At 37.1% G+C, this 14,450-nt stretch overlaps 2 protein-coding genes across 20 annotated transcripts in view; one reads left to right on the top strand and one right to left on the bottom strand.

The window, feature by feature from the left end:
- ACSS3 (acyl-CoA synthetase short chain family member 3) overlaps positions 1–3,895 on the top strand; it is a 74,685-nt gene extending 70,790 nt beyond the window's left edge. For 4 of the 5 annotated variants that reach the window (XM_048061263.2, XM_066995750.1, XM_048061262.2 and 1 more), the window contains one exon: positions 230–3,895. In XM_048061263.2, coding sequence (XP_047917220.2) covers positions 230–304 — 75 coding nt within the window. In that variant the 3' untranslated portion in view covers positions 305–3,895. The remainder of the gene's footprint in view (positions 1–229) is intronic. The other variant, XR_007162366.2, reaches the window with a different exon arrangement.
- PPFIA2 (PTPRF interacting protein alpha 2) overlaps positions 3,532–14,450 on the bottom strand; it is a 348,861-nt gene continuing 337,942 nt past the window's right edge. For 12 of the 15 annotated variants that reach the window (XM_066995699.1, XM_048061243.2, XM_048061245.2 and 9 more), the window contains 7 exons: positions 13,998–14,173; positions 13,048–13,145; positions 10,994–11,169; positions 10,831–10,899; positions 9,707–9,866; positions 8,026–8,118; positions 3,532–4,351 (listed from right to left, as the gene is read on the bottom strand). In XM_066995699.1, coding sequence (XP_066851800.1) covers positions 8,060–8,118; positions 9,707–9,866; positions 10,831–10,899; positions 10,994–11,169; positions 13,048–13,145; positions 13,998–14,173 — 738 coding nt within the window. In that variant the 3' untranslated portion in view covers positions 3,532–4,351; positions 8,026–8,059. Of the gene's footprint in view, positions 7,187–8,025; positions 8,119–9,706; positions 9,867–10,830; positions 10,900–10,993; positions 11,170–13,047; positions 13,146–13,997; positions 14,174–14,450 lie in introns of those variants that run through there. The other 3 variants (XM_066995693.1, XM_066995711.1, XR_010830989.1) reach the window with 3 other exon arrangements.

Below are 14,450 nucleotides of genomic sequence, written 5' to 3'. Positions count from 1 at the left end.
TTCTCGAGACCATTCTGCAACTGGTCCATGACTTCAAGTATTACACAGTATTTTATTTCTACTATTTATTACCCAAAAGATTTTCACATTCCAGAGCTTATCAGATACATTTTTTTTTCTTGTCTGTTTTCAAAGGCTAGATTTAGAAGATTCTCTGGATGAAATTCTGTTTTACTGTTGAAGGACTGCAATCTACTATCACGTGCTTATGTATATTCTTCCTTTTCAGATAACACCAACCATTGAAGATGCTAGCGTGTTTAAACACATAGAAGAAGTGCTGAAGAAAAAATCAATGGGGTAATAGGTTAATAAAAGCGTCAGTTACTGAAACATACAGAGGCTTTCTGTTAGGAAATACATATTTTAAAAAATAGTCATGATTGGGGCTATTTTTTTTCTTTATTACGTAAATGGTACTGTGTTCTTTACCATATTGCCATAGCCAATGAAGCATACTGAAGACTGCATGTTGTCATTATATGCTGTATGTTAAGATTGCTAAAAATTTTAAATAGTATTCATACACTGATATAGCTTTGGAGGGAGTCACTGTATTATCTCGTTATAATAGAATCATGGAATCGCAGAACAGCCCAGGTTGGAAAGGACCTTGAAAGATCATCAGGTCCAACTTTTCATGGGGAAAGGGAGCCTAGATGAAATTACCTGGTACCCTGTCCAATTACATCTTGAAAATCTCTAGTGATGGAGATTCTACAATATCCATTATTGTATAATGAAGCCAATAACTTGAGTTTGGCTAAAACAGCTTTCAGAAGGTAAGTCACAAACTGAAGACAGCAATAAGTAGGAATTCTGATGTGAAAATCGTTGCAGACATAACTTGTCTTCACTTATAAATTATGAGCCTTATGCCAGTTAAATTTTTATGAATTTAAAAATTTTTAAGTTAGTTTTCTCTATTCCACTGATTTTTCCTAAATCTTTATGCTACAAATTCTTCTAATTGCTTTAGTCAATGACTTTTGGAAGTGCCTTTTTTTTTTTTTTTTGTAAAATAATAGCTGATTTCTGTCTTTCAAGTCTGTTAAAATCTTAATTTATCTATAGTAATGTTGAATAGAAAATACGTATTTTAAATAAATGCAAGCATTTACCCCTTGCATTTTCTGATAATTTTGTTGTTGTGTTTTTCATAACTGTTATGAAAAGGATAAACCAGGATGTTCTTTCACTGACATAATTAGATGTTTCAGGCTTGCTGAGATACATATCGCTAAGAAATGTAGCAAATACACATACCGAGCAACCACTCCTTGACAGTATTGGCATTTTCAAAATACTTTCAGGATTCTTAATGTATCAGGAAGTGGAGGATATACACTCTAAATGCATTACTTCTTAAGCTGCAGTTTTTAACTGAACAAGAAATGTAAAAATCCGTGTAAAATATATATAAAATACATTGAAATACATGTAAAAATAAATGAAAAGTTTAAAAGCAGAAGAAAATGCTGCTCAAATGCAGCATTGCTATTTCGAGGAATAAACAATAAGCAATTGGCAGATTCAGAAGTTGTGAGCGTATTTTAAGACCTTTTTAAGACCTTTTTTTTTTTTTTTTTTCCTGTTATGCTGGAAAATATTCAAGATCAAAACTGAGATAAGAGAGGGGCATAGTGGTCAGGAGCACTCACTGCTACTGCCATGATAATGTGGAGGATTCCAGAAATGCCAAAGGGCTTATTCATCAGCATTCAGAAAACCCAGATAAAGAGAGCCACATCATAGCAGTGATGAAGTATGGAAAAATATTTTTTTTTTCATGAGCATTGCTTTTGTTTCCCAAAGGAGCCTTTTTCTGAGGATCTGTGATTGCAGAATATTTTGCTTACAGCTTTAGGTTTGTGCCAAGCTGTGGAAGGGGAAGGAGGTAATTGTTCTTGTACTCAGGTCCATTGCTGCACTGCAGCCTGGTTGTACAATCAAGAAAGAACAAGCCCATTTAACAAGTGGTAGGAGAGCACTTCTTTTTTCTTAATTTATTTATTTTTATCGTATTTTATTTATAGAGAAGAAGCATGTGGGTAGATTTGAATGGCCAGGGAGATACTGAAATTCAGCTGGAAGAAGTTGATACAATAATTATTCACCGATTGTGGATCAGAGGCCAGCATAGCCACAATTTCTAGCTGGTAAGAGTAGAGCTGTGGCTGTGCTTTGGATATACTAGGAGTTTTGATATGTTAGCCTGAGATCAAAAAGAAGTCATAATAGTACATTTATTTTATTTATTGTATTTTTTTAATATATGTTTAATTCTTCTGGCCTGTTTTTTCTACTGTGGAAATAAGTAGGGGGTACTCCCAGGGCAGTGTTCCTAGAGCTTCATTTGCAGATCTTGCTCGCTCTTTTCCCCAACACAGCTCATTTCCTTCTGCCCCTTATCCCCCACGCCACCGAATTTGAGTGTGGGCTGTGACTGGAAATGTACACTGGAAAAGAAATTCTGGAAAATTGGAACTGGAGTTTATGAGAAGTGCATACAAATGATACCACAAACACTGCAAAGGGTGTTTGCATTGCTTTACTTGGTGACATTCTGGATTAAACTAATCCAAAATACGGCTGTGGGTGGAGAAGGAGCATCAGCAGCAAGGTCAGGTAAGCCCCAGAAGCTGTATGTAGAAGAGCTGTCTGTGTCTGCTGTCTCTTTACAGCTCTGTTCTACCCAAAGCCATCCAATCGGATGCATCAGCAAGTTCCGTGCTCCCTCTCGTGGCAGATTCTGACCAGAAAATTCATCGTAACTCATACCTGTTAGTGGCAAAATGTGCTTCTGCTTAGCCATGACAAGTACATGACATCCAAACTATTTTAAAGCTACTATGTACCAAGCTTAATAGACTTATAAACACAAATAGCACTGAATTCTTTTTTTATTGACATTGGGGGAGAAAAATCTTTCACCATCTGATTGACTGAAGTTTGCCAAATGAAAATAGACAAAACAAATGTTTATGTACGTGCAAACATGGCAGATCAAACTGCTAAAAGAAATAACTAAAAGACAGGTCTTGAGCTAAGATCAAGCAGCAGAAAAATAGCAAATAGGTAAATGACTATTAAGTAGGTCTTACTTTGAAACTTCCCATTTAAACAAAGAATAAACAACAATAACACCACCAAATAAAGCCACAGCAGGTAATATTTGCTCTTCTAAACTTTTATACACTATATATTAATCACTCTGTCTTTCAGTTATTTCCTCTGATAAAACAGACTTGTGTGAAGTCTCAGCAAGGCCATCTTGGCTAAAAGCAGAACATCAGACAGGAGCCTGTCTAATGCCCTGTTATGATGAAGAAATGGTGGGGTTTGGCTTCTCTTTTCTTTCATTTTCTTTGTGGAATATATTTGGAAACGTGAGAATCGCACTCTATTCATTCTATGCAATTATTAGATTTAATTTTCCAATGCTGGCTGGTGTCTGAATATCCTGGAACAAAAAGGTGGCTCTTGGTAAAGCAAGATTCTTCTTGGTCCGCAGGTAACATAGAAGAAAGGTTTTTTTTTTTTTTTTTGTATAAATCCTGTTTTATTAAATCGCCTTTTTTTTGCCTTTTTTTTTTTTTTTTTGTAAACAGTTCTGGGTTTATTTGTGTGATTTTAAGAGGTGAGCCATCATGGTGCTTCTCTATATATATCTAACACTTCCATTTTGTCTTTAGAGGTCCATTTTGGCTCCAGTTCCAGGTTATGTCATTCTACTATACATCATCAGAGGCAGGTGTTCAGCTTTAAATATTGACAGATTTTACAGTAGGAACATGTTGAAGCTTCTAACTCTGCTAAACATATTCATTTGACTGTTACAATCCAAAAACTGTAAAAATGGTGGAATGGAAAGTTACAAACAGTATTATTGACACTGCATTGTCAAATGTTTGCACTGAGACCCCATGTACCATAGATTTTATTTTTAAAAAATCATATTTATATCCATTTACATAAGACTTACACATTTTAAAAGAAATACATACACAGTAAATACGTAAATGTCTAGTATTTTACAATAAAACAGATGAAACAATGTAAAAATGAGTGGCTTCATTTGATAAAAGCTTTGGATGTGCACTACTGCCAAATTTCTGATGACAGAGATGCTGGGAGGAAAGGGGGAAGTTGTTTTGTCTTTTTTTTTTTTAAGCAATTTAGTTTTTTAAATTTTTATTCTTATTTTAAATTAACCAATACATGAAAGGAACATCAGATCTGTTTGTTTGTGTTCTCTTCCCTATTACCCTGTTCTTGCAGAGAGTTTTAATGCTCTTTTTCATAAGTAGTGGTAGTGCACTTCAGGTAAAGTAGAAGAAAGAGATGACATCTAAAGGAAAAAATAAACATTAATTAGTAAGGTTTTTTTCACTGTAATTGGATCCAGGATGCAAGGACACTAGAAATATTATAGCACTAAATAAGCTGTTGCACGTTTTCCTGAAAACCGAGCATCTGAGGGAGACATGTATTTGGTCTTTAATTTTAGGTCTATAATATAAATCAATTATGCATTTTGATCTTTTAGTAATGTATACTAATTCTTGGTCAAAACCTCTTGTATATGTTCATTTTACAGCTGTTTTCTTTATGTTTTGATTCTGTATTGGTGGTTAGAGTTTCCTGCATCTTTAGACCTTTGCCTCTTCGGCACGAGGTCGAACACACATTTTAAGTGTATAGACTCTAGTGATGTACTCTGTGATTCTCCTTGTTCACTACAGCTTGACAGCATTTACCTTTTTTACCCTGACGATGTCTTTGCTGTGGACCAGCTGTTTCCAGATTACCATTCACATCTTTCTGAAACGCTTCTTCCCCATCTGTCTTTACAAATCCTCTTTGGAAGCCTTCATTGATGAAGTACACAGTTGATTTACCAAATGCCCCTTGATGTTTCATTAGAAGAAATATGAAACTGTGGCATGTGCTATTGCACCAGCCTGTGGCAATGAAGCTGTCCTGGCTGAGCCTTCTGATGTGGTGGTGACAAGTATTTCATAAGACAGAAGTGCAGGGAAAACATACAGCCACCGCAGCAGAAAGCTGGACCATCCCCTGTGCACTATCTTAAACTTCTTTGCAAGATTAAAAGGCTAGGCAACAGTGATATTGAATGTTCTTATATTTATGATCTTTAGAGTATACTCAAACTGGGCCGTGTGGACTATGTTCACATAACTGTTCTGAAAATGTCAGTTCATGTTTTATGTAAACTCATCAGGGTGGTTTCAACAGATGTTTAAGAAATACCTGAAATATGACTTGAAAGCATGTGGATTGAATCCAGTTGTTGTGAAGAAACATCCAGAGACACTGTAAGATTGTACCTGGTTGGTATTGTTGGAATAAGCTATTTTGAAATACGAGGCTTTGACATTTTCTATAAGAAATGTGAGTAGCAAAGTACAAGAATTCTGCAGCCTGTCATCAAAGACTATCTCATTGTTTCACATGCAGCCCATTTGCAGCTCTCTTTTTAGTCTGCTCTACACACGCATAATGTTTTTTTTACTATTCTAAGAATTCTCTTATATTGCTATCGTGCAACAACAGCTCATCAAACTAGCCTTCTCCTCTGCTGCCTGGTTAGAATCAGTCCCACATGCAAATACTTTAGTCACAGTAGTAACAGGACTACTGATGTATTTTAGGCAAGGTGTTGCAAACCTGTGTCTCAGTCTGACCTGGATCTGAAAAATTTCAGGAGATGTTATAATGAATAATCTCTTTTCTACAAGTATCAATCAGTTCTTTCCCTGAAGAAACTGTTGCTCAGGAAACGTGATTACAAATTCTGAAAAGACTTCTGTGGTCCTTCAATAACTTTAAATAAATTCAGGTCATTGGTTTGAGTTTTAATGTCTGATATAATAATGAAGGAAATATTTTCCCTGAATAATTTTTATATAATTTACTGAAATTCCAAACTATTTTAACTTGGTATCCAACCTAGGTGATATCTTGAAATAGCACTGATAAACAGTGAATGTACTAAAATTCTATTTGACGCCATCTTGTTGCTTCTCTAAAAGGACTTTAAGGTAATTTAAAAGAAATAGCAGTACATTAGTTTCAGTCATCCTCATATATTAATCTTTACAATTTATATGTAAATTAGCTCTAAATTCTGATAGAACTCTCAAGTGTTTAAGATCAGTATGTAATCAGCACAGTGGCCAAGCTACAAGCTCCGATGTGATACGTGTATCACTGATACTTGGAACACTTGAAATACTTGATCTGCTCGTATAGAATTTGAAGATAATTTGTATAGCTTATATAACTTTGTAAACATCTTTTTGCTCAAAATACCTAACTCCCATATGCATACAGTGCGAACAAAGTTTCACCACTTTTCTTCGGTTTTTGGATTACTATTTTAGACAATTACTGAAGAATAAACACCTTAGAAAACTGTAAGTTAATTTTTAGTAATACATACATTTTCAATATCTGCCCTTGTTGCACTATTCAGACCTGCTGGAAAATATTGTCTTATGTGCCTGGCCTATTTTTGGCCTATTAGATTGCTCAGCATTCGAACTTACTTTCTTTGTTGTTACTTTCAACATTCCAAGTCTGAAGTGTATAGGAGAAAAGATGCACATCTCTACTATCAGTTTCTGCCTCCACCAAACTCATTGGGAGTATTGTCATTGACTTTATTGACATAACATAAAGTAAGCCCTAATCTATACACACATATATTTAAAAAAGATTGATATAGTTTGTGCTCCATCATCAGCTTTGTAGGACCAGCTTGCCTATTTTAGAAAAAAAAACTATGCTTATTTTTTAGTGGTGGCTTGAATTTTCTTTTTTTTAACTACATGACAATTTTATACACCTGCAGTCTTCTGAGATCTATGAAGTAAGGCTGATGCCATCAGCAGAATTCCTGAGCAATCTACATTTCCCAATGGTAACGTTTGCTGTTCATTAATGGTCTTTGAATATGCCCAGAATTAGTAAAATCATGATGGTCCCAAGCCTCTCCAGACTGAAGATCTAAAAATGGACTTTGTTGGGTAAAAACTAGGAACAGCAATTCCTTTCTTGCAGATCCTGGCATGTCTTGTTTATAATATGCAACAGCTATCAAAGCATGTTCAATGTGGGGCTTTGGTGCTGTCCAAAACCACTTTCCAACTCCTCTGAGTAACTAAATGGAAAAAAAAAAAAAGCCTCTGTTACTGAGAAAATATTAGCATGAAATGATGCCATATTGATGAAAGCGCTCATCATGTTAGTCTTTCCTGCAAAACTTGTGATGCAGCAGCAAACAGTATTTTTCTGCAGAACTCTGGAAGGATAACAGATTCATAGCCATTTTTAAAAGAGAAGTGGTGAGAAATGAAACATGAACTCTGGTACTAGATTTGATCTAAAGCTGCATCCAGCTCAGAATATCTTTTCTTTACCACTGGTCATTTCTGAATGATTTGGGAAGCATGAGATCTTCTGTAATAGATAACTTTGGAAGATTTTCTGTATAGGGGACGTTCTGTCCTAGTTTTATTCAGTTACCTGATGTTCTAAATGAATCCATATCTCTCATTAAAAGAAAATAAATAAATAAATAAATCTCTTCTGCTTTACTAGATTTTTTCCTTCTCTTGAGCTCCTGGTAGAACTATTTCAGAGTTCTCATAAAGTAAATTCAGTGCCCTGTGCTCTCTCTCTCCCCCCTGTTCTAGCTCTAAGTTTGAGAGCACACAAGTGCGTTATGCTTGGTGAGCTATCATCTGAAGAAAAGTTGTCTGTAAACTGTCTCATCTGCTAAGGCGGCACCAGCAGAGAGAACCTGCTACTTGAGATATGGAGGGAATGGCGTAGTGTCTCCTGGACTGAGCTTGAGGCTGTTGTCTTGATCAAGTGGCCGCCTTAGTGAGTCTAAGTTAGGTCCTCTGCTCCAAGCTGACTCTTGCTTGAATAATGCCAAAGAATACTGGGTGTAGTGTACATAAAGAGGTTTCATGATGGCCCCTTATGAATACTCACAACAATTCAGTGCTGGCTTCTTTGCTAGGCCTTGTCAGCATGAGTATGTGCGAACTGTTGAGCTGTCTAACCTCTGCAGTCGTGATGAAGCAACTGCAAATTGCAAGAAAAAAAAGAAACAAACCAGAACCTCTTTAGAATCATGAAGAAAATAAATCAGTCTGTTTCCCACTGGAAGGATGGCTGTTAAACTGCTCTGTGACTTTCTCTGACATGATCTGGGCATGGTGCAGTGCAGAACTCATTCAAAGTCTCTTCATGTCTGGTGGACTATTGAATCTGCCTTCCTTAAGTAAGTGTTATTTTATCAGAAGCCCTAACAATGTACTTGTCATGATGTTTAAATACCACAGTGTTCTCATCACTGGAAGATAGGAAGCCAAATTCTGGATGAAGATGTAGGTCCTCAAAGCTACCTACTTTTAAGTCTACTGAGTTCTGGACCCAGCTCAATAATAAACCGTCTGGAAGATTTGCAGTAAATCGCTAAATCTCCTCTGTGCCCTAGTTCCCCATCTGTAAAATGGGAATAGTATCTTCTACTTTATAGTAAGGCTAAAAGATGAAGTCTATGAATGTTTGTAATGTTCTTAGCTACTACAGTAATGTGGGCCATGGAAATGCCAAGGAAGCTTCCACCTTTATTTGTGCATGGATTTTGCCTTGGAATGGATTCTTGTCTTATGAGTTCAAAACTGCCAAAAAGTGCAGGATTAAAAGCAAAGCGTGCACATGAGCAGTGGAGTCAATGGAATATAGTGATGCAATCAGTAAATTATTCAATCTGTATCTGCAATTATAAAGTAATATTTTTAAAAGGCGAGTTACTTTGATGGAATTTAGATGGTTTTATTTTCCTGCCAACTTTGTTAAAGAATTACAAAATGTAATCACTACTGTGTATTACGTTACTGTAATATAAATCTATTCATAGATCTAAACTCTCTCTCATGAGGCAATAAAGAGCAGTATTTGAAACAGGGCAGCCTGTGCACTGGTACTTCTCAGAACTTCTGACAGGTGTACTCACATGTTTTCTGTTGTCCATATACCTGAAGAAATAGCAGCAGTGGGATTTTCCCCTTCTCCCTGCCTTCTTAAAACTATTTAAAAATTCACTTATTTATGATCTGCTTGATACTTTTCAAGTCATTGCTGAATCAATGCGTCTTTTAGAAGTAGAAAGATTTCCAGAGAAAATTAAGACTAGTCTACAGTAACGGAATTAGTATCTGAATTTCAGTATTTGTTAACTGCTGGTTGTAATTAGTTCTTAGCAACTTCAGTTATTTGATGGTTTGAAAGTCAAGTAGGAAAATAAAGATGACAGTCCCTTGTAAGTTCATCCTCCAAAATAAACTCCACCTAGTAGAGAGGTTTATGAGCTGAGAAAGGTACTTAGATACTACATGTAATCCTAGATGCATGTCAGCAAATTAATTCCTCTCTTTCTGAGTGTTTCCTTTGCACCCTGACAGCCTGAAGCAAACACAAAAAAAATCAATAGTATGCCAAGTCAGGGAGTGCATTTCCATTCCCTAATTTCACTTTCCCAGCCTCCTTATGCTAGGTAGGTGAATTCAGCCGTTCCATTGCAGGGCAAACGTGCACTAAAAGTCAATTTAGCGTACTAGAATAAACCTCTTGCTTTTCAACCGTAAATGCAGAAATGACTTCATACCGTCAGTTGCCATTTTCCGAGACTGCCCCGATGTCGTGGTTAGTCTGAACCCGGCTGGCAGCGTTTCGGAGGAGCCGGGCATCATGCTGATGCCGTGGACCTCACGGGGAGGGAACTGTCGTCGCCAGGAGGGACCACGTCTGAAGTTCTTGTCGTCGCTCTGTCAAGACACAGAGTTGTATTGGATAAAACAAAATGAAGTTTGTGATTGATAATCTGGCTGCCTGCTGCCTCTCCCACTGTCAAATTTGTTTCGCAGCAAATGCCCTGCTTTCTTGCACTGCATCCAGTAACTACAATTCATTTGAGACACTTGTATAAAAGCAAATGCTTCAGAAATATTAAATGCTAGAGTGGAAAGCTTTCTTTTAGTCGGTGGTTTGATATACTGGAGGATTCTGCTAAAGCAGAACTTAGAAGTTAGTTCTCTTCCAAATACAGTGATTTGTTACTGTATTTGATGCAGTGGTTTGTTGCTGCATTAGGAGGCTTACGTAAAGTGCTATTAAAGAGTTAAACACTCATGTATACACAGAATCATAGGCATATTCATCACGTTTTAAAAGTTTCATTCCTCCTTGAGCTTGAACATTTGTGCGGCAGACTCTTACTTAAGATGAATATTTTACATAGGTGGATTTTAGATTTCCCCATCTGAGGTAACTGCCCCAAATCCCACTCTAAGATACATTGATTATCTTTAAAGAAATAAAAATAACCCCCCTCAAAAAAAAAAAGAAAGCACTTTTTTCTTTGTTGTTATTATTATTATTATTATTATTTTTAAAAGGTGTAAGTATCCCAAAGAATAAGTTGCACAGGCACCCCCCCACACACCTCCCCACACTCTGATCGTTGAATCTTCCACTCCTTTCTGCATTTTAACCCTATGTAAAGTGTTCATCTTAAGGTAAGAGTGCAGAACAAAATTTAGCTCCCCAAATGATACGGATATGTAGCCATACAGAGATCACTTTAAAAATACCTTGTTTGGTATTTCCTTTTTTTAATACCTATAACTGACTCTTTTGAACAATATGTGAATTAACATATCGTCATGCATTGCATTCAATGTATATATTTTACTATGATAGTTAATGAATACTTAAAATAAAATTAATTACTTCCTCAAGTCGTCTTTCAGTTCCTAGTGCTAAAAGGTTGTTGTATTCTCTCTCAAGGATCTGCCGTGCCTAGAGATACCAAAGTAAAAAATTAAAATGGTTGAAGAGGGATAAATGGCAATCGTGGGTACAGATTAACCAGAAGTAGCATGAGCAAACTTGCCTGGGTGTTTTGTGTTGGAATCTGTAATAGTAAAGCTAAACTGCTGTAATCAAAGTTTTCATCCAGTGCTATAAGTGAACCATGTACACCACTTTCTAGAATATTATTTGCATATTCTCGCAGGCCAATAGCTTGTATCCAGCGTATGACTCGATCATTGCTCCACACCAGCACATCTGAAAGGACACAACACTGCTTCAGTCTCCTAGTCACTGATAGCATCCAAAGTATACAGGTGCATGCATTCATACTGCTTTAATTTAATATGAGGAATACCAGGAAACTATTAATATAGCTTTAATGGCTTCAACATCTCCCCAAACCCCAAAGCGTGGGAGTAACTTTGTGGTTTTAGCTACCTTCATGTTAAATGTTTATACTGAATTGGTTCCGATGTGCCACCAGAGGGCATCTCCAGAACACAATTCCTCCCACCTCTTCTAGATACCTCGTCTCCGTTTGCTTATCAGGTGTAAGATAGCCTCTGTGACTTGCTGAGAAAAGCACCTCACTTTCAGACAGATGAACTTAAGGCAAGAGAGGAACAGAGAGTAAGAAGCTCAAGAAAGGACAGTGGTGGAATTAACACCCCCAAACTCTTTTCAATTCTTAGGTAAGAATTTACGGTTTAACAGTGCAAGGGCACAGGAGAAATAACAATTCCTCAAGGCTTCACTTGAGAGTTTTGTATTAAACATTTTGAGAGTTAGGTCAGCACCTACCATTTTATAACTTGCCAGAAAGCAAACGAGGAGTTCACAGTTTTAGAGACTAAAACTATTTTTAGTTTTGAAAGCTGGTAGAACTGTTCAGGTCTGTGCCAATTATAAAGCTAAGGCAACAAAATGAGCTTGGAAATCATTTCTGAGGACTTTTCTCTAAAAAAGAAAAAGACTCCTACCCTGTTTGTTAGATTAAAAGAAAATCACTCACACTGATCTCTGTACTTGTGAGTGGGAAATGCATTGCTGTGTTTTGTGTTGCTAAGTGATGGGGATTGTTCCTGAACCCTTCGCAGAGGTACAGCTAAGGTAGCATTTCCTGGTAGCGGCATTCCCCATCGCCTGGCCAAGAGCATCCCAGACTTTGGGGTCAGGATGTGCTGAAACACAGCATGGCAGCCAGGGATCAGCGAGACCAAATCCTGCTTGGGACCATGTCTAGCTGACTGATGCCCGGCAGGGTGGACTAGATGGGGGTTATTACCCTTCTCCTGAAGCAACTGAAGCAATGCCAGGACCCGAGACCAATAACCAAATCCCCGTGGGAGCCTCCAGCCCTGCCTGCTCAGGCAGCTTCCAGGTCTCTGAGCAAAAAAGCACGTTCCCTGCAGCCATTCACCCTTCTATTTCCTCCTTTTAAGCTCTTCTAATCAGCGTTGTGCTTGAAAGGTGTTAACTGTCAGTCTCAAGAGCTGGAAATGCTTAAAGGAATCAAAGGATTTGCTTCTGACAATGGGAGAAAACAACAACCCTAATTGCTACGTAACGAATGAACTGTGCAGTGAGGCAGCAACTGCTCTAGGGAGCTTTGCACAGAACCTACTTTTAAACCAGCTGCTAGATTTTCCAATAAGGTCAGTTCTGTTAGGAGCTATTCCTATATTTATCAAGCAGCTGCCTCAGTGGCCACCCCTCCAAGCAACCTTTTCTGTGGTGCACACTGTGAAGTAAGAAATCAAGGGCAAATTCAAAAAGCTTCAAAAAGCAGGAGCATAGTGTTAGGGCCCTGAGTGCTCCAATGTCCCAGTGAGCTGCAGGCTGTTTGGCCTTCTTCTGAGACTGAAAGAGGCTAGGATAAAGTCTGTCACCAAAATCCATTTTAGCAAAAGGAAGATACCAAACCACATTTCAGAACTGCAGACCCAATTTAGCAAAGTACTTAACTGTGCCTAATTTAGGGAGATGTTCTGTGTTCTGAAGGCAGCTGGATTTATGCAAGTTTTATTTAAAGCACATGCTTAAATGCTTTGCTAAGATGGCATGCCAAGGGGTTAATAGTGTGAAGCTTCAAAAGAACAAACATTCTCAGTATTCATTCCCAGGAACTATCACCTTTTATTTCATGCTGACTCATTTCTCTTCGCTTTTCCAGTTCTTTTCTATCATAATTCAACCTCTTTAAACACATGATTCCATATTGCAAGCTTGTTCTGTTATTTAAAGAGAAACATTTACAGAGTTAATAAAGAAAATTTTGAAGATGGGAACATATTTAGGATGTATTTCCTGCATGTCACATGAGGTGTTTTATGGTGCTAATTTAGTAAATCTTGAGGCAAGAGAGGAAAGTGAAATCATTAAAAAAAAATCCACAGACTTTAAAAATGAAATGGACAAAACCAAAAAGAAAATGTTTGAATATATGTTCTAGTGTAAGAAACCCCAAACATTAAAAATTGTATTCAGAAAAGGTCAGCCCTTGGGAGCTCAGTGAAATGATTTGTCAAATCAGTCCTCAAAAGGTGTCAAATCAGACAGTAAATTTAACAAAATCCACTTCTTGTCACATAAACATCATTTCCCCTAAAGTCTAAATGCCTTTATTTCTATATTTCCAGTTTAGCTTCCTGGCTATATCCCTAGATACCCTGAGCAACTGTCAATTTGCTGGTACTGTTAACAGCCTTTAAGTGCTACACACAATAGTTTTTCATTACTGCGAGATCTCAGGGCTTCAAATGTTAGTCTGCCATTTTCTGATACTTTAGACTGCTTAGTAAATTATTACTGGTTCTGTATTGTCAAGGCTTTATTTATACATTAATGGTTCCCTGCTCATTATGAAATGATCCATACAAGTATTTTAGTTATGAGAGAGAATTGTGATGCTGTAGCTATTACTAAAGGATTACCTCTGTTCACTTTTCTGACACTTAACACATACTTTTAGCTGTAGTTTTCCAAGCCAGAACAACAAATAGCCAGTGCTGTTATTCTGTGCCGCACTGAGCACTGCATCACACAAGAGAAGCTTTATACATGCAGTCTTTATGCAAACATACCGATGAAAGCTGTCCACCATTTTTAAGTGCACACGCAGGTCTTTCTTCGTCAGATGGTCTAACATCCTCGCATCGACCAGGCACTCCATAAAATAACTGCGGTACTGAGGTAAACCAAGACTGGGGAGCCATTCGTTACCTATCCATTCGTGGTTCATATCACCATACGCCAGTGTCTACACAAAAATTAAAAGTAAAGAAAAAAAAGGAGAGATCATTTCTTAAGTTTGTTCATGGTTGCACCGCAGACTGAAGAGTATATATCAGTATACTCTGGTTCTAGTTAGACTTCTTAGTTCAGAAAATCTGTCTAAAGGAAAAAAACACATTTTTTCATTGTATCGACATTTGAGTTTTTAGCCACTGTGAGATATTTGTTACTAAAAGCAATGCTTTGCATTTTTCATCTTTTTTTTTCTATCTTTGCAAAATCTGAATAATATTTTAATTAAT

The sequence above is a fragment of the Anser cygnoides genome, chromosome 1, assembly GCF_040182565.1.
Source record: "Anser cygnoides isolate HZ-2024a breed goose chromosome 1, Taihu_goose_T2T_genome, whole genome shotgun sequence".
NCBI lineage: Eukaryota > Metazoa > Chordata > Aves > Anseriformes > Anatidae > Anser > Anser cygnoides.
This window is presented reverse-complemented; position numbering and strand designations above follow the sequence as displayed.